Raw genomic sequence first — 20,518 nt, forward strand, 5'->3', positions numbered from 1 at the left:
TCAGCCCCCTCTTATTCATCATAGTCCTCCAAGCAATAACAGAGGAATTTAAGACAGGATGCCCCTGGGAGCTCCTCTATGCTGATGACCTTGCTCTAATAGCTGAGTCACTACCAGAACTAGAGAAGTTTCAGGTGTGGAAACAAGGTCTAGAATTAAAGGTCCTTATAGTCAATCTAGCAAAAACCAAAGTTTTAGCAAGCAGGAAGGCAGGCAAATCACAATTCCCTTCAGATAGATGGCCCTGCTTGATCTGTAGAAAAGGCATAGGTAGAAACTCCATAAGATGTACCCAGTGCAAGCTATGGACACATAAGAGGTGCAGCAATATCAAAGGAAGGTTTACTGGGAAGATAGTTTTTGTGTGTGACAGATGTACAGGGGCAATAAACAGTGGAAATGTGCAGAAAACAGCTTCCATCAGATGCCAGGGGAAAAAACTAGAAATAATTGATAGCTTCCATTACATAGGTGAGCAAGTCAGTAGCAGAAGTGGATGCTCTGAGAGCATAGATGCTAGAATAAGAATAGCCTGGGTAAAGTTCAGAGAGCTCCTACCTCTGCTGGTAACAAAGGGCCTCTCGCTCAAAGTGAAAGGCTGGTTGTATGATGCCTGTGTGTGCGAACAGCCATGCTACACAGCAGTGAAACATGGGCTGTGACTGCTGAGGACATGCATAGGCTTGAAAGAAATGAAGCTAGTATGCTCCGCTGGATATGTAATGTCAGGGTGCATACTAGACAGTGTAAGCACCCTGAGAGAAAAGTTGGGCATAAGAAGCATCAGATGTGGTGTGCAAGAGAGACGACTGTGCTGGTATGGTCATGTGTTACGTATGAATAAGGACAGCTGTGTGAAAAAGTGTCACACTCTAACAGTGGAGGGAACCTGTGGAAAAGGTTATAGTGATAATACATGTTCAGTATCAAGTATTGATATGGCTGCATGTATATTATTACAAGAATTCTTACAGAGAAGAAGTATAAATTTAAGAACTATATATTTACTACATAAAAATATATTTTATTTACTGGTCAATGATGATACATAATCAAAATGTAGAATCTAGTTGAATGAAGTAATCTATGCAAGAAAGTTCAGAAATAGGAAATGTAGAAATAACAGCTACATGGTGGTTTTCAGCCCTGTGGCATAGAGAAATAGATGTGCATAGCAACGACATGAATGGCTCTGAGTGTAATCAACTGAGAAGCAAAGAGCAGGGTAAGCAAGCTGTTTTTATTAATGGAACACTAGACATTCTAGAAACATCCAAGTGAAACGCGAAGCTTCTTGAATAATTAAGAATTACATCTCATGATACAGATGCTTCGAGAAACTTAGTAAAGGGAGAATTCTCTATAAAACTTCTTGCAAGATAGATCATTCAACTATTTAGCTACAGACTACTACAGGATCCAGGAAGACCTGGGATGAGGTGGTGAAGCATGACCTTCAAATGTTAGGTCTCACAGAGGCAATGACAAGTGACTGAGACTTGAAGATATGCTGGTCTTGAGAAGATCTGGCAAGCCAAGTGAGATCGTAACCCTGGCCTATACCAGTGTCACATAACCAGCCCATTTAAGAGTTCCCTTCAATCGTCGGGCAATGTGCTCTGCTTGAGAAGACCTGTTGAGTCAAATGAAATCGTTGTCATGGCTGATGCCAGTACTGCCTGACTGGCACTTAAAATGCACCATTTGAGTGTGATCGATGCCAGTGCTGCCAGACTGGCTCCTGTGCCGGTGGCACGTAAAAAGCACCATACGTGCATGGTCAATGCCAATGCCACCTGACTGGCTCCCATGCTGGTGGTATGTAAAAAGCACCCACTACACTCTCAGAGTGGTTAGCATTAGGAAGAGCATCCAGCTGTAGAAACCTAGCCAGATCAGACTGGAGCCTGATGCAGCCCCATGGCTTGCTAGTCTTCAGTCAAGCTGTCTAACCCATGCCAGCATGGAAAGCAGACATTAAACGATGATGATGATGATGATGATGATTTACTAGTATTTACTAAATTACCATCATGTTTCCAACAAAGAACTGTGTGCACACATGTATCAGCCCACAGCCTCCCACCTCATAGCTATCCATCACATGTTTTGGTTCAGACATGTCCTCTGTCTCTCACTAGATCAATCCTACCAGGGCTTTACTCTCATTTGACACAGCAGCAGTGGGCTGGAAGAGGCCTTGTGGCAGGCCCAAGACCAGATGGCTGGATGTGATTAAGGAACATCTCCAGAGGATGCAGAGGGCTGATATGGGACTGTCAGTGATGAAGAGCACTGTTGGACGTGGTTGGCTCTATGCATGATGACGTCTCTGGGACCACTAACCTGGGATGACCCCAGCTTCATCAAGCAAGAGCATAAAGTAGAAACAGCAGCAGCACTAGAAACATTATTTGCTATAAATATTTGTAGAAATCTATTAGTTTGTTAAAGGGGATGAAATGACAACAATGGTAGCATACCAGACTAATTATTTTGAAACATTTAACTATGTTCTTTTACATTCTGAGTTCATATCCCATATTTTTTTGTCTTTGTTTTTCACCCATCCAGATTGATAAAATAAGTAGCAGACATGTACTGGTGTCAATTTGATTTACAGTGGCTCTTATCTATAAATTTGTGGCTTTTTGTAAGCTTAGAGATCTTTGTTAGGGTCTATGGTTATATTTACAGAAAAAAATGTGGATTTTTTACTAATTGGTGCCTGTCAGAAGCTGAAGACTTCGAATTTTTTGGAATTGGAAAAGCATCCCTTATAACCATCACTTTAGTCATGGAGTCAATGAAAGAGCTTTTTATGTGGTTACTCAGTCTGCAGGCAATAACAATCATATCTCCCTCATCATATCCAACCATTTTAAAAATAGGAAGAGCATTAGATATTGGTTCCTAATTTTGGCACAAAGCCAGCAATTTCGGGGAAGGGGGTAAATCATACATCGACCCCAGTAATCAACTGGTACTTATTTTTATCAACCCTGAAAAGATGAAAGGCAAAGTCAACCTCAGCGGAATCCGAACTCAGAACGTAAAGACAGATGAAGTGCCACTGGGTGTTTTGCCCAGCATGATAACAATTCTGTCAGTTCAATGCCCAAAAGACATTAAATATTAGAATTTGAAACAAGGTTTCAATAGAAACAAATACAAGTCTGACAAGAGAGATTTGAGACTGCTATATTCTGTATTTTGATTACATAAAGATTGCAGAAAGATATTAAAGGTGAAAGAATAGATCTGGGCATGAGATAAGTGATTGGCTGAATTGGTAACATAATGTTAACAGTGTTGGAAAATGTGTGTGGAATAAGAGATATACATACTTGTTATCTTCACTACAAATATATAAATCAAATCTTGATTTAGTTCTTCTGTTTCATATTTTCAGATATTACATTTTGCAGAAAAACTATCATTATCAAACCCCTTATTCTACGGAGGATGCTTTTCAAGAGTGTGAAACGATTTACTATGTTTGAAGGGACTGAGAAAAAGATAATCTAAAATAAAGACAAAGCAAAAACAAAACGACAACAAAAAAAACATCCAATTTCTGCAAACTCTGCTGTGCTGAAAAAGATTGATATACTTTGATTGATGTATTCTGGTTCGAACTGGCTTTCATGAAAATTTAAATTACACAGAAAGAAAGAAATAGTTGAGTTATTTACAAATTATTTTGTAAATTTAAAAAGTATTAAATTTTTTCTTCTTTTTGATCTTTGATTTTTCAGTTGGAAAAAATAAACATCCTTCTGAACAAGAAAAAAAAAAAACATGCTAAGCAACAAAAAAAATATTTATATTCTTACAAAGAAGCAAAACTGAAGGAAGCAAAAACAATCATTGTAGGAAATATTCTTATTTGATATTCAGAAAAATTCATTTCTATTGAGAAGTTAAAAAAAAAAAATTGGAAAAGAAACATTTTTTTAAAATTAGGAAAAATGGAACTAAATAATTTATCTGGTTTTATTTGATTTATCTCATTGTTTAAACACTCACATGTGCACACACACATGCACATATTTATTGTTGGCCTGAGATTAATCTCTGTTACTATACACAGTTTCACATTTAGTAACAGAAAGTAATCGGCTATACTATAAATATTTATGTTCTACTTTTGTATTGAGTACTTTTTCTAAATTCAGACAAATATACACACATATACATATATTTAAAAGATAGTGATAAAACCTCAGATACATACACACACATACATTAAAAGGTTTGATTGATTGACAGAATGGGAGAAATTAATGGTTATATTAATGTAAGAGTGAGATAGACTGACATATATATATTCAGAGAAAAACAGGAAGAAATTTTCTTGTTTTGGAATTTTTTCCAATTTGATTTTAGAAACTTTATTATAAATGTTATGAAACTGAATTTTTATTTCTAACTAAATATTACAATCTTTGTAAAATTGTCATGGAAAGTCATCTTGGACATAGTGGAGGGAAAAACATGCGTCAAAAGCAGTTCCTTCCCTGCAGCAATGCTGGTCATGCCCCACCCATACATAAAATGCCCCACATGCACTCAGAAAAAGTATACCATGGAAATATGTGTAACCCAAAATCCTATCCACCAAACTGCAGTTCCATGCATATGCACAATCGGTTACATAGTGCTACTGCTGTCAGTAAACCTTATTGGGACATTTATGGCAAGCCTCTCTCATTGGGAAAAACCTTGCCACAATCATCAATACCTCCTCCAATGCCAACAATGGCACCACCAATCCCCCCTTTACCTCTACCATCTCCAAGTTCCTCTTCCTCTTCATCCTCATCTTCACCACTGATAAATCAACCAAAAGGTACTGCTTCATCATCGCCCTCCCCCCATCACACTTCTCGCAATATCAGCAAGCCTTTCCATTGTGATGCCTGCCCATCAATGTCACCTCACCAGGCACACATAAACCAGTACCAGCATCTCGACAAGGTTTCCAACTTTCACTGCGATATCTGTCCACCTCCACACATGCCACCTCTTCTGCCGTCCTCTCCATCAACACCTTCACCTTCCAATTCAACATCCCACCACCAGCATTGCGATATATGTCCCCCTTCATCAACTTGCTCTTCCCAGCCCATGTCATCACCACCCATTGTTCATCCTCATCACCAAAATCATCCACAACAATCATTACAGCCTCCACCACCACCATCACCTATTTCAACAGTAACCACACCACATCAACAATCACAGCAACAGCAGCAGCAGCAGCATCAACAACAGCAGCAACAACAGCAACTATCCAACCAACATGTTCATCAAGAGAAACCATATCACTGTGATGTTTGCCCACATCAATTTGCCCGTCGAGATGCATTGCAGTGTCATAAAAGGACTCATACTGGTGAGAAGCCTTTCCGTTGCGATATCTGTAATGGGCAGTTTGCTCGTCGAGATACCCTGCAATGTCACAAACGAACCCACACTGGTGAAAAGCCATTTCAATGTGAAGTCTGCCCTAAAAAATTTGCCCGGCGGGACAAACTTCAATGTCACAAACGGACTCATTCGGGTGAAAAACCATATCACTGTGATCTTTGCAGTGGTCAGTTTGCTAGACGAGATACACTGTTGTGTCACAAACGAACTCACACTGGACTGAAACCTTTTGCCTGTGACCTCTGCCCTAAAAAATTTGCTCGATCGGATCAATTAACTTGCCACAAACGTACTCATTCAGGCATAAAACCATTCCACTGCAATCTTTGCCAGAGGCAGTTTGCCCAGCGGGATAAACTTGTTTGTCACAAGCGAACACACTCTGGTGAGAGGCCATTTGAGTGTGATGTCTGTGGCCGCCGGTTTGCCCGCCGGGATACCCTGCAATGTCACAAGCGAACCCACACTGGCGACAAACCCTATCAGTGTGATCTGTGCATCCAAAGATTTGCTCGACGTGATACGTTGCAATGTCATCGAAGGACCCACTCAGGAGAGAAACCATTCAGCTGTGAGTTTTGTGGGAAGCTGTTCGCTCGCACTGACAAACTGCAGCGACATAGGCGCACACATGCTAGGCAACATAGCCACCATCAACACCAGCATTCTCATTCAGCAGTTGCTGCATCTACAGTTCTACCAGCTGGCAGCTCTGGTCTAGCATCACCAGTGGCTGTTCTCCCTCCACCTCCTGGACCATTTGTAGTTGAGAGTAACAATAGTTTTGCTCGACCTGGAACCACACCTCCTGCCTGTAAAAACATCAAAGACTACACACCTGTTTCTGTGACGAACCATCTGTGGCAAGCAATCTATTCATGAAATTCAAATATTTTCTCTGCCGGACATCAGTTTCGCACCTGAAGTGCGATGAGCAAGATACATTGTTATTGCTCAAAACTTATGCATATATGCACATATAAATGTATGCTATCAAATATATATATATATATATATATATATATATATATATATATGTATGTATGTATGTATGTATGTATATAGTGTTCATATATACATAAAAATATCTGCTAACACATGTATGTTCCTATATACATAGAAATATATTATCTCATTAGCATGTCAGTATACACACATAACTGTGTACTCATACAAATATACATACATGTTCATATACTAGCAACTGAGGGCAAATTATATCTAAATCTGGTGAATTTCCTTTTCCTTTGCTTGTGTTTTAACTGTGAAAACAACATTCCTTAGAAATTCAAAAATGCTTGTTTCATTTTTTTTATATAATTTTTATATATTCACCGTAGTTATATCTTTTTTTCTTTTTATGCCTGAATGTCAATTTTCCATTATGTTATTAATATTTGCAGTTTATTGTTTGTATTATTGTTACTATGGTTGTCGATCTTAAAATTGGTAGAGAATCAGTTAAAAAAATGCCTTATGGTATTTTTAATTATGTCTGTTTATGTTCTTGGTTCAAATCCTGCCTAAGTCAAATCAAAGTTTACTTGGCCCTACATTCTACTGGGGTTGATAGAAAAAATTCCAGTTGAATTCTACGGTTGAGTTAGTTGACAGAATCCTCCTCCAAAATTTGTGCTCTTGTTCCTATGTTAGAAATTATTAATTTAATTAATGAATAGTATTTAGTTACATCCCTTTATGTTCTGGATTCAGATACTGCTGGGAGTGACTCTGCACCCTTTCCCTCAAAATTTGTGAACCCATGCCAATAAAAGAAATTACCATTACTTAACTTCTTTTTTACCTGTGTTCCTAGGCTTTAATTTTTGTGTTAATGCTAAAGACTTGAGAAAATGAAAACAAACGGAAAATAATCATCAAAATTAATTAGTAACCATGCAAATTGTTTTGATTTTTTAATTAATTAAATGTCACTTTTATATTTTAGTTGTGTATGTGAATGAATTTTAATGCATGCATTTAAGAGAGAGAGAGAGTGGATTATCTGTGTGTGTCTTTATATGTGAATGTGTTTCGTGTGTGTATGAATGTACTTCGTGTGTGTGTGTGCATGTATGTATGTATACACACACATATACATACATATACATAATGTGAGAAATGATAGCACAAAACTGGAATAAGGACTGCCAAAATCTTCAATCATTAGTTGGTACCCATTTGCCCCAGACCAGCTGTGAATCTCAAATATGTCTTTTGCACAAGTGCCATTGCATAAATAATAAGCTTTGAAGTCTATTGCATGGGTTACATTCCTAGCTAAGGCTACTTATTCAATATCCATTTATGCATCTTGGGAAAGGCATGAACATCCCAACATTCATTTTCCAATTCTCTGAAGTCAGCTTTTCTTTAATGGATCTCCCTGATTACAAAATATGAAGCAATTGACTCTGTTTCACTAGTGCATGGGAATAAAAAATGTCTCAATTGATGTATGATAATATAAACTGGTTGGTGGATAATATTGGAGGTGTGTTATTAACAACTTAAACTTAATTTCTTAGTGTTTCAGACAACATTTTTGTGTATATTAGGCAGAGTGTGTAAACTAGTTAGAGAAATTTTAAATAAATCAAGCAATAAACAATGATAAATTGAGTCCTATTTTGTATTATTATATTGTTTGCATAGTAAATGATATTTTTTTATTGCTTTGTTAATATATTTATATATGTATTTACATATGCACATGCATACACATACATATAGTTTTGTATGTATGTATATGCATGCATTTTATATTCATTGCTCCAAGCAGGGTTAGGTATATAGATGTGTGTGTGTGTTTTTTGTTTTGGTAGCAATTAATTTTACAATTAGATACTTCTTCTACTGATCATTCAGCAATGATGTAGAGATGAGGCACCCTGTTTTCTGCTAGTCAGCAAAATCAGAGTAAGCAGGTTAATGTGCTTTACTCTGGAATATGATACAATGGTTGTTGTTAAGATGAGTATATGGTTAATAAATTTTCTTTTGCATTTGTACAAGTTGGATCCAAGTCTCACCCAGAGACCTTAAGAGACAACAAGTTAGAAGTTCATGTAGGTGTTATGCCTAGGGTACCATATATTTGGATTTGTACAGTTATTATTATTATTATTATTCAGGTCACTTCCTGGAATCAAACTCAGAATCTTGGGGTTAGTAGCCCGTGCTCTTAACCACTACACCATATCCTGGTGGGCAATTATGGGGTGAATGTTTGGGCTTTTAAATCTAATTTCCCCAAGACACCTGATGACGGTTGTAGGGTATATCACCCAAAACATGTTAACAACAAACAAGAGGAGGACAGATATCCATCAAATGTAAATAATGTGTAAGGCATCCTACTTCAATGATTAGTTATGTTTAAAACAAGAAGTTTCATCTTGGACATGACAGACACAGGCAAAGCAGCCACATCAATATTAACTCTGCACCTACCCAGCCATCATTGTCGGTGGTGCTGGCAGTGATGTCATCCATCTATCGAGAAGAGCAATAAGAAAACTTCTTAGGAGGTTTTTTCACTCAACAAACTCAATACTATTGTTAACTCTAGCTTTTAAACCAGCCATATCTGGCTGAAATGTTCTACCTGTTTTATGTTCAAACTGGTGAGATTCAGCTTCTCACACTTACCCTACAATGTCATTCTAAAAATAAACAATCACATCATCAAAATCTCTAAGCTATAAAATAATGCATGATTAATTCAAAACAATCTGAATAAATAAGCATTACCTTTGGATGAATAATCTGAATGCTAAAGGATTAAGATGTATTTCACATACAGAAATTTAGAATAATCAGTTTCCAATAAACAAATGATGGATAGTCATAGAAAGAAATATTAAATATTTCATGCAGTGTCTAAACTTTATACCACAATATTATATAATATAATAGCAAATACAGTGAGAATAATAAAAGTAAATATTCATCAGTCCTAATTTCTTAGTCTACTCTATTTTCTAGTTTCTATTCCTCTATTCTTCTTTTCTGTTTTCTGTTTTACCTCAGTCTGCTACTTTTATTGTTCAGCCATACCAGCAAGATTCCCTCATTGCAATGCCATGGCATTTGTGTTGGGATCAGAATAAACCTGCAGGAAAAAATTCACTTCCTTTAAAGAACTGCCTCTGATTACAGTGTGACATTTATGAGTTTAGATAAGAATGTATGGCATAAAAAGAAGATATTTTGTGGATGTTAAGAGACAGAAATTTGTTTCAATAAACAGGTTTGAAATAATACTGAATAAGCATAAGGCACAGGTGTGGATGTGTGGTAAGAAGCTTGCATCTCAACCACATGGTTTTGGGTTCAGTCCTACTGTATGGTACCTTGACCAACCAAAGCCTTGTCAGTGGATTTGGTTGATGAAAACTGAAAGAAGCCCATCATAAATATATATCTGTGTGTGTCTCTTTGTGTCTGTGTTTGTTCCCCCTGCCATAGCTTGACAACTGCTGTTGGTGTGTTTACATCCCAGTAACTTAGCAGTTCAGCAAAAGAGACTCACAGAATAAGTATGAAGCTTAACAAAAAGTAAGTACTGGAGTCGATTCATTCAACTGAAAATTTTTGAAGATGGTGCCCCAGTATGGCCACATTCTAATGACTGAAACAAGCAAAGGATCAACGATAAGTTTGAATGAGTGGGAAATACACGTTGAAAGGGTGTAGATAGTATAATTTGAAAGGTAAATCACTGATGTGGTGCAGATATAATTGTATTGGCATACAAATTGTTAGAATGTAAAGTGTAGTGTGGAGGAAGAGGATAGTAATGAGTTAAGCAAAAAAATACGAGGACTATGGTGGTGAAAATATTCTGGAAGGGAAAATTAATAGGGATCTGTTGATAGTGAACCTGTGACTGGAGCGAATTCCCTTTTCTCCAGCTTGCTACAAACTTGTTTTGCACTATTCCTTTCTGATCTTTGCTAAATCCTTATCTTTCTCAATCAGTGTGGCTTCAAACTAAAGTTCTATTCCTCACTAATTACTCTTAAGTATCCATCCAACATACAACACATTCTGAAATATTTTTCCAAGCATCTTAAATGCTCTACAGTGCACTCCGTATTAGTTAAGTCACCAAGTCACTCAAAACCTTAGCTGCCCTTCTACCAGCTTCATCAACTGCATTACATACAAACATTGTAATACACTATACGTAAGTGAAATGTTATGCTGTTTATGTGACTTTCTTTGAACATCTTCCTACTATTCTCTACTGTAATCAAGGCAAAACCCTTGTGCCCCTCCACATTTCAATTCTTCTGATCACCCTGTTGACCATCTCTCAGTGTCCAGAGTTCCAAAAATATGAACCCTACATTCCTACAGACAAAAAAAAGTACTTCATATTTGGCATAACTTTATTCATGGGGTAGTTTATGAATGATTACACTGTTTTTGCAGCTAATCATTGAAATATAACTCAAACATACACTGCTATGGACACAACCTCTACCTTACATCCAGCATTAAATAACAGATAGGATGGAATGAAATGTTTGTAATTTCAAAATGACAAGAACAAGTGTTAGTAAATCATTAGTTTACAATGTCAAAGATTTTGATAATAGTTGAGATTTTGCTAAAGCATTACTTGCTAACCTAAGATATCCAGAGAAAAAGATAGTGGAGATTATCCCACCATCCTTGTGTTTATGGATGGCATGGATTACACCTGAAATACATCATCTCACCCTGTACAGTATATATCAACTCATTTATGAATCCTACAACAACCTGAGATGTAACTTCAACATTTACTCCTAAATATTTCTTTGGTAGCACCCAGCACTCACAGCATGTCTCCTTACTGCTACAGCCATCTCTCCTGATTCCAGCCTTTGCATCATTGCATATCCAACATAACAAGTTAGACTGATCATTCATTATGTTTTGTGAAATTATAACATCACTCCTCAGCTTAAAATGAGCCACTAACTCCTTCTGCTTAGATTTCACTGATAAGATGGATGAGGCTATTGCTGGTAAGAGTAGTAGATGATGAGAGTGATAAGGATACATATGTAAACTATACCTGTCAGTGGATGACAGTAAAGCTGTTAAGTAATAGTGCAAGATATCAGGAGGAACCTGGGACCAGCACATTTACGCCAATTGAATACTACTTGTATGCTTCAAATGTGTGTCACAAACACACGTTCTAGATCTGCCATTGCCTGGCAGATAACCCTTTACTGATCAATACACTACGTAGGCTTCTGTCTCTTCAGTCATCACTACAAGAATCTATGAACTGTCAAGCTGTGTACCATCCCAGCCCAACAGATCAATAAGAGAACCTTCAGGTGACCATTTGGCCTTCTTGAAACAAACTGAAATTTTCAAATCACACTGCTTTGAAGTATAAGACATATTACATAATATCCTAGATAGTCATGAAAATTCTAGATAGTCATGACATTCTCAACTTCATTTCTCTCTTTTATCATTTTTACTTTTCTTCTCTAGATAAGACTGAAAAATGCTGAAAGGACCCTGGGTTTTATCATATATACATGTAATCTTCACTTGCTCCTAAAAGTAGGTGATATCAAAAAGAATTCTGTGTCCACTGATATAAATGATGTATATAACATTACAGTACAGTCATCAAATACATACCAAATAACATTTCAGTTTCTCATATACACCAATAGACATAAAATCCAAATGTTTGCCAGACATTTTGAAGGACAGCAACATACTTCATTAAGGAGAAGTGTCTTGGATATGCCTAGTTCCATCAGGTCTAAGATCATGTTGCATGCACTTCAATGTTGCACCTAACTACACTGCAGCATTGTTGTCATGCTACATTTATATTTGCCATGAAATATGTTTAAAAGCTGACATACACTACAGTGGAATCAAATTAGATGAACATGATACACCAAAAAAGTGATGTTAATCACAAGAAGTATATGTGAAAGTGATTGAATAACGTGAATCAAATTCATATATTACAAAATGGCTGTGCTGACAAACAACCAGTCATCATCATCATCATCATTATCATTTAATGTTCGTTTCCCATGATGGCATGGATTAGATGGTTTGACCAGAGCTGGTAAGGCCAGGGACTGTACCAGGCTCCACTGTCTGTTCTGGCATGGTTTCTATGGATGGATGCCCTTTCCAATGCTAACCACTCCACAGAGTGTATTGAGTGCTTTTTATGTGGCACCAGCACTGGTATCAATTTTGCTGTAGTGGACAGGTCTTCTTGAGGACATCTCCTTCATAAGGCCCAATGTGTTGAGATCAACCTTCAGTACTTCATCCCATGTCTTCCTGGGTCCCCCTCTTCCACAAGTTCCATCCATTTTAAGTGATCAGCACTTCTGTATGCAACTGTCTACATCCATATGCATCTCAAGACCCAACCAGCAGAGTCTTCTGTTTTGTTCACTGCATCTAATTTCTCTTATGCCCAACTTTTTTCTGTTGTACATGTACACTGACATTGCACACCCAGTGGAGCATACTAGATTCATTCCTCTCTAACCTTGACATGTTTCCTACATTCAGGGCCCACATCTCACTACCATGTAGCATTGCTGTCCATATACATGCATCACATAATTTTCCTTTCACTCCTTTCATCTGTCTTAATGTTTTGAGTTCAAATTCCACCAAGGTCAACTTTGACTTTCATCCTTCCAGGGTTGATAAAATAAGCACCAACTGAGTACTGAGGTTGATATAATTGACTTACCCCACGCTCAAATTGCTGGCCTTGTGCCAAACTTTGAAACCAATATTCAGTTGACATACAAAGCAGTTATGAATTTTGTAAATACATAACTCCTAAACTCCAAATTGATGTGTTTTGTTTTGACTTTAGTTAAAATTGTAAACAAAACAATTCCACTCACTTTTCAACTTCATTCTTACTTGACATTTTACATGAATATTTACAAAACTGTTTAATAAACTTGTTGGTTGGTGATCTACATAATTCCATAAGGAGCACAAGGCTGGTTTCCTGGTTTCTGTAGCATACACATATATTCCTCCCTGGATGGGACACTCATCTATCATTGAATTATTCATTTTTAACAGCTGAGTGGATTGGAGCAATGTAAAATAATTTGTATTGCTCAAGAGCACAACGCATCACCCAGTCCAGGAATCAAAACCACATTCTTACAGTGATCAGTCCAACACCCTTACCACTAATTCCTTTGCCTCTACATCATCTTGTACTTGACATTTTTATCAAATAAAAGATTCTTTCATTCTACATTTGTGTATTGAGTACTTTCTGTTTGACTGTAGCTGTTTTTGTTAGCACTATCATTTCATGTGTAGCCATTGCTGTCATTGTCGTTGTTGTCGTCATCGTCATCATTGTCATTATTCTCATTATCGCCATCATCATTTTAGCATCCACTTTTCCATGATTGCATGGGTCATATGGAATTTTGAAGTAGATTTTCTACAGCTGGATGTCCTTCCTGTTGGAAGCAAGGTAATATTTCCCTTTGATTGGACCTGCTTTCAAAGAATATTGAAAAGGAACAACATCACTTGTAAGATAGTGACACTCATTTATGGCCATTGCACAATGTTAAGACAAGGAGACACAAGCATACATGCACTCATACATTTTTAGTCGAATGAATCAACCCTAGTACTTATTTTTAAGCTTGATTCTTATTCTAGCAGTCTCTTTTGCCAAACCAATAAGCTATGGAAACAGACAAACCAACACCAGTTGCCAAGTGGCAGTGGGGGACAAACACAGGTACAGAGAGACACACACATAGATGTATATATATGGCAGGTTTCTTTCAGTTTCCATGTACAAAATCCATTCACAAGGCTTTGGTCAGACTGAGTCTATAGTAAAAGACATTTGCCCAAAGTGTCATACAGTGGGACTGAACCTGGAACCTTGTGGTTGGGAAGCTAACTTATTACCACATAGCCACACCTGTGCTTCATGAGTAATGATTCACCCATTTCATCAAAACCTCAACACACTGTTCCTGTTGCCAAGGAAAACTTCATCCACAAATTTGGCAGCATACAGCTGTGACAACAACAAAGATAACAACTACAACATCACTAAAACTAGCAACTGAAAAAAACACCAGTAACAGCAGCAGCAACACCAGTAACAGCAGCAACAGTAGTAACATTCATGGAAGCAACAGCAACAAAAATAACAAAAGAGACAATGACCCCAAGAGCCATCACATCACCAACAACAACAGAACAAAAAGACCATGACACCCAAGACATGCTCCTCCAAAGCCTGCTTGGGAGTAATCAGACATATTGCATGGTGAAGGTGACACAGAAGAAAGCAAATGGCAAAAAGTAACAAACAAGAAAAAGGAAAAGGGGTAAAAACAGGCCAATAAAAATGATGGTGGGTTCAAACAGACAGAAGAAACACCCCAACAATGACACTCCAATAACAAAAACAACACCAATACTACAAACACCATCCTCACCATCGTCATCCTCACCATCGTCATCCTCACCACGACAGTCATCACCAGCACAGACACAACGAACATCGTAAACACCAGAAAAACCCATAGTGCACCTGAACCAAGAACAACAACGGCAAAGAAACATTATATACTTCACTACCATAAATACAAACAACAAAGTATTAATGGAGTGCATACATAAGCACACAAATATTATTCAGAACGATTTCATCAAACCAACTGATAGCACACCATCACACAAAAGTCATACAAACAATAAAAACCATATGCAACACCATAAAAAAAGCAAATGTCCTATCAAAGTAGGAACCTTCAGAAGGGATATCAATAAAAGACTTTAGGAAACACCAAAGGAATGGAATACATGTCTTCCCCAAGTCACCGAGAATTAATGATCTTTTCTCACTTTTCTCCTTCCGTTGAACATGTTCATACTCAGGATAGGAGGTGTAAATTCAGGTGACCTGTGATCGTCTTAGAAGTAGGGTCACCTGCTAAACGACCCCAGGTCAACAGACATAGATGTAGTGGACATCGATCCATGAGCCTTCGTGCTCATTTTTAGTGGATACGAGACCTACTTACTTCCAGTCAACCGGGAATAGAATTCAGAGTAACTATATTTTGGAAAATTTTGAATCTCACGATACGAACCATTTTCTGGTACCCAGAAAGTACTGAACGTGACCAGCAGCGAAAGCCAAACAATATGACCGAGTGACCAGATTTCTCCAGAAATCTAGAGTGCTTCCTGGGAAAGTCTCATTCTTTAGTGTTAGTGAGATTGGAATGGTATCTTGGACGCACGCTTGGATTGTGTGAGGGTAACCAATTGATGGGGGGATGCAAAAGCCTCACAAATTTGTTCAGACGCTTCCAAATGACAGGTTCCTGCAAGATTTTCAATGTCGACATGAACAAACATCGGGTCATCCACAACATATCTAGATAGAAGATAAGATAGGGATAGCGTAGACTCTTCATAATTTAGAATTGTCAGTTACACAAACCATAATTTTTTTTTATCTGTACGGTCAACCTAGATTAGGCCCCGTTACCAGGAACTCAGTGACTGACAACTGAACGCCAAGCTTACAGAGACCAGATTAATGATGGTATTAACGGGGGAAATTGTCGACACCCAATATGATTCAGTCTGAAAAGAGCGATTAAAGCATAATCAATTAAGAAATAGCGGTAGAGAGAAATAGACTAGAAGTTGAGCAAGTTAGAAACTTAGAATAGGTGCTTAGGGAAGGCATTTTCCCATGACCAATTCAACGCAAAGCACGAAGGATACGTTGTCAGACATAAGGCGCGTTCTCTAAGACACGAAGGGACAAATGCCGCTCGACAGGCCCGAATGACAGTGGGGTATCTTGGAAACAAAGTTTTGAATTGGTCTTTGATGGACCATGATGTACGTGTGTTGCTCAAACCCGAGCAGTTTTGTTTGGATTTTCAGCGGCACTTCGATCGACTGTTCGAGATGAACTGCAGACCGTATTGTAGAACGGACTTCAGAGTCTACCCCGACGACCTGCCGCAGCCGTCAACGAGAGAAGCAGAATGTTGCGAAAACCCATAACAGCTGCAGAAATATGGGAAGCGATGATTGGTTGCACGGCGGAAAAATTAAAGCTGTTTTAGATAGCTGATTTGGAGACCTGTTGGCAGACACCTGCAACTGGCAGCAGAACGAAGGAATTTCCAGTTTTGTAGGTCGAGGAGAGATAATACTGCTCTCAAAGGACGTGTAGTAATGCCGTGCGCATGCGTAGTCTCACGCATGCGTGGAATTCAACATACCAAGCTTTCCCGCTTTGATATGTCTCTTTCTTGCTGGCCAGCGATTGAGCATGGACGTGTTTAGCTATCTCTCTCCATCTTTCGGACTTACACTCGACAGCTCGCTTACATCTACATACCAACGTCCCAACAACCATGCTCACACACACACAGAAGCTGTAACAACAAACAAGAGCTAAAGATGTATATATTTACCACCTGAATAAATGTTGTTTGTGTTGATAGTCTGGAGTTCAGCGTTCCGTTAATTTCTAATTTTATATAGGAAAGTCAGGTATACATCTAATGATGTATAACCCACTTTCCTATAGACGCAAACAAGGGAAATCACATTTAAAATATTGTCTCATAATCCTGCTAAGTACAGAATTCAAAATTTTGACTAAGGGATCTTCTAAGGGATTAGTGAAGAGATTAGTACTGTCGTTGATGGTCTGACTGGTGATGCTCAAACGTGGGCAATACCATTCAGATCTGTCCCAGACGACTTCCATCTCATGCAATACATCGTATAGAGCACGAGCCAGGAAAGTGGCATGAGTGGGATCCTGATAAATTTAGATTAATGGAAAGCTTTCAATAGAGTCGACCATCAAAATTTGGTGGCTGTGTTCAGCTCACAGCAGATGGTTTAATTCCTGTCTTCAGTGGTTGGATCACTGCAATGTACAACGACGTAAGATTAATGGTTAGAGTGAATGACGTATTGGAGCCATGCAGCATCATACGATCGGTCCGTCAACGTTATCACCTTTCGTCTCTTCTGTTTGTACTGATTCCTGAGTTACTGTTACGGAAACTAGAAACACTGAGGGAGTTATCGTGCGCGAACTAGGACGCAGAAGAACCGTGACGGCATACACGAACGAGGTCACCGTCATAGTGTCTGATACCAAGCACTTCGAGGTAATCGGAACTGTTTAAAGGAACTGCGAGGTGGCGACAGGAGCAGCAGGCCTGCAAATCGGCTCCTGAAGAGGTGGGTCGATGCCATCCAACAGCGTCGTAGTGCCCTGGACAGACGGACTCGTTAAACTGCTCAGGGTCTGATTTGGTCCATATCTCCTAGTGGAGAACTGAGATGAAGTGACGACCTAGAAATATACCGAGATAAAGCTAGCCTTGAAAGGGCGGACAGAAATTATGAGCGCTTACATCGCCTTTGTCATATATTACCGCCTGGCCCTTTTGCGTTGCTCTAATTCACGTCTGACTGCTCTCAAGCTTTTTGTATCCCGCTGATGATGCACTCCATTTGCTGTCAAAACCCGCTGAGTGAAGCACTGGCATTCCATGGCTGATGATGCGCAGACTGAGGCTGCAACATCTCCAGCCATTCTTTTGCTACGAGTAGGTATGGTCACCGTTTGTCAGGTGGGTATTTCCACGACTAGTCTCTTTGACAAAATTGCAGTCCTAAGTCATACACAGACCAAGACAGAGCGCTTGGTATCTGGAATGCCGTCAGACGCTCACAGCTTTCTACAAGTTGGGCAGTGCGATCAGTGAAAACTTCACTATGGAGTTCTGTAAAGTGTTAGCAAAAGGTAAAGCGACAATATTCTCGGAGAGACTTTGGGCGTCAACGAAAATCAGTAGGCCGGTCTATTCAATCGGAGCGTTGCTGGCCCGAGATAAACTCTACTGGCACGGAAGTGCTGTCATATGTGACTGCTCGAGATACCCGCTGAACGACGCAATTATTCTGCACGCACTCATCAGTGCCCGGGCATTCCTCACTTGTGGATTTGTCAAGCACCTGCAGTCACGTGTAGGACGGATCAAGTTATCTGCTGAGTCCATTGTTATCTGATTGTCCAGTCGCCTTCCTTTGACCTGGTATGACAGGTAGACTGTATCTATTTGGTAGATAATTCAAAAAAATATCAGCCAATCCAAATATGTGGAAACTAAAAAACAAAGGAGACTCTCCAGTTCTGTGCATATAGACTATCTGTAAATCTTGGTAACTGCAGTAATTATGCTTAGCTGAGCACATTCAGTAAGGAAATAGTGGAGGAACGCAAGGATACGACCGTTCCGTTCCTTTTTTAGGTAATGCAGACCTGAGGTTTAGGTTATGTGCTCCTATCTACCCAACATTAGCGTATCTCCAGCTCCTAATATCTATTTCTATCACTGAGCAAGACCGAAATTTGTCATTGCTTTCATTAGTAAAAATGAAAAGATTCGTTTCTCACTGGAGTGTCCGTTGTTTTCAACTAAAACATTGAAATAACCGATAGTACTGATGTTATCTCCCTTGTATGTTTTGTCCTGTAAACACTTGTTATACCTTGTTTAACGACATAGATAACTAAATACAATAAAACGAGACTTTACATGTGGTATATTAATCAAGTGACTGCTACTGGACTGACAACCACTAAATATTTTTTAAAGAAAATTGGTAAAATAAAACAATAAGTAACAATTGCTCTTACAATTGAAGGGAAGTAACTCAATATATTACACTTCGCATATTAAGATGTAAGACAAATTGTTTTACACATAAACATTCAGTATCAGGCAGGAATCTTTTATCTTTTTAATCTACACTTTTTTTTATCGGTGTTTTCATGCCTTTCTCTGCAATCTTGGCTTGTCCATTCGATTGTAGGAATTGTGAAATGGATGTGATATGGTGAACGTTTTGGATAAATTTTAAAATTCTTCAGTAGATAATTGCGAAGCATTGTCTGAAATCAGAAAATCTAGTATATACCATGTTGGTGGGAACTGATTTCAGCTTATTTATTACTGTAAAACTGCTTTGATCTTTTAATTGCATTACTTCTGCAAATATGTAATCATCATTATTAATTGAGAATAAATCAACAACAAACATTGACCAAGGACGTTCTGGTACCCATGAGACAGTAATGGTTCTTCAGTGTTGTCTGTTCTGAATTTAACACATAAGGTACATTTTTCAACTGCTTCCTGAATTTGCGAATTCATGACAAGCCAAAACAGAACATCTCTGACTCTCTTCTTACTTCTTGCAATACCTTGATATGACTGGTGAACCCTGTTCACTGTTTCACCAATGATTCCGGGGCGAATATTCTGTCACTTTTGAAAAACAGTGTCGTGAATGCAATTTCATCACAGACTTCTTAATATGGTTTCAATGATAGGGGACGTTCCTTTCTTAATTTTGGCCAACTGTTTAGCACAGTCACGTAGGGTTGTGAAGCTAACACTTCGACTGGATGCTGTCTGATACTGTTCCAGTTTTGTTGGTGGCATCAAAAGTGAGTTGATAATATCAACAACTAGCAATTCATCATAGAGGGAATCATCATGTTCATTTTGTTATGCTCTAGAGAAATTATTTGCTATCAAAATCATTTTCCATTCTCGTGGTGTGAGAAGATAAATAATTTGATGGAAAATTGATAATAATGGATTGGGATCAGTTTCAACCATCGTTGTTTTTCTGTTCACATAGTCATGGAACCGTCTGCATTCAAAGACTGTTGCTTGCAGTTCCTTCTCTAGATCCGGGTAACTAGTCTTTTTGGATCTAGTTCAAAACGGGGGCACCAGTTTTCATTTATGTTTTATGTAGTGTTTTTGGTACCGAAAGACTTTCAAACTTCGTATACTTATCTATTTTGTGTTATAGAACAGAAAAAAATTTTTGTATTCGAAGTTATTTCGTGTAAAAAATTGTCCTATTTCGATAATTTCAACCAATCACTGACAAGTATTCAGCTGTTTATAGTTACTCCTTTGGCAGTTTAAGCGGTTCCTTTGGCAGTTTAAGCGGT

At 38.3% G+C, this 20,518-nt stretch overlaps 1 protein-coding gene across 6 annotated transcripts in view; it reads left to right on the forward strand.

Annotated features, from left to right (window-relative positions):
- The window catches only part of LOC106884024 (zinc finger protein ZFP2), a 23,052-nt gene extending 14,999 nt beyond the window's left edge, over positions 1–8,053 (forward strand). For all 6 annotated transcript variants that reach the window (XM_014935200.2, XM_014935198.2, XM_014935199.2 and 3 more), the window contains one exon: positions 3,413–8,053. In XM_014935200.2, the coding sequence (XP_014790686.1) occupies positions 4,462–6,315 (1,854 nt within the window). In that variant the 5' untranslated portion in view covers positions 3,413–4,461 and the 3' untranslated portion in view covers positions 6,316–8,053. The remainder of the gene's footprint in view (positions 1–3,412) is intronic.
- The last annotated feature ends 12,465 nt before the right edge of the window (positions 8,054–20,518 follow it).

Source organism: Octopus bimaculoides, chromosome 14, assembly GCF_001194135.2.
Source record: "Octopus bimaculoides isolate UCB-OBI-ISO-001 chromosome 14, ASM119413v2, whole genome shotgun sequence".
NCBI lineage: Eukaryota > Metazoa > Mollusca > Cephalopoda > Octopoda > Octopodidae > Octopus > Octopus bimaculoides.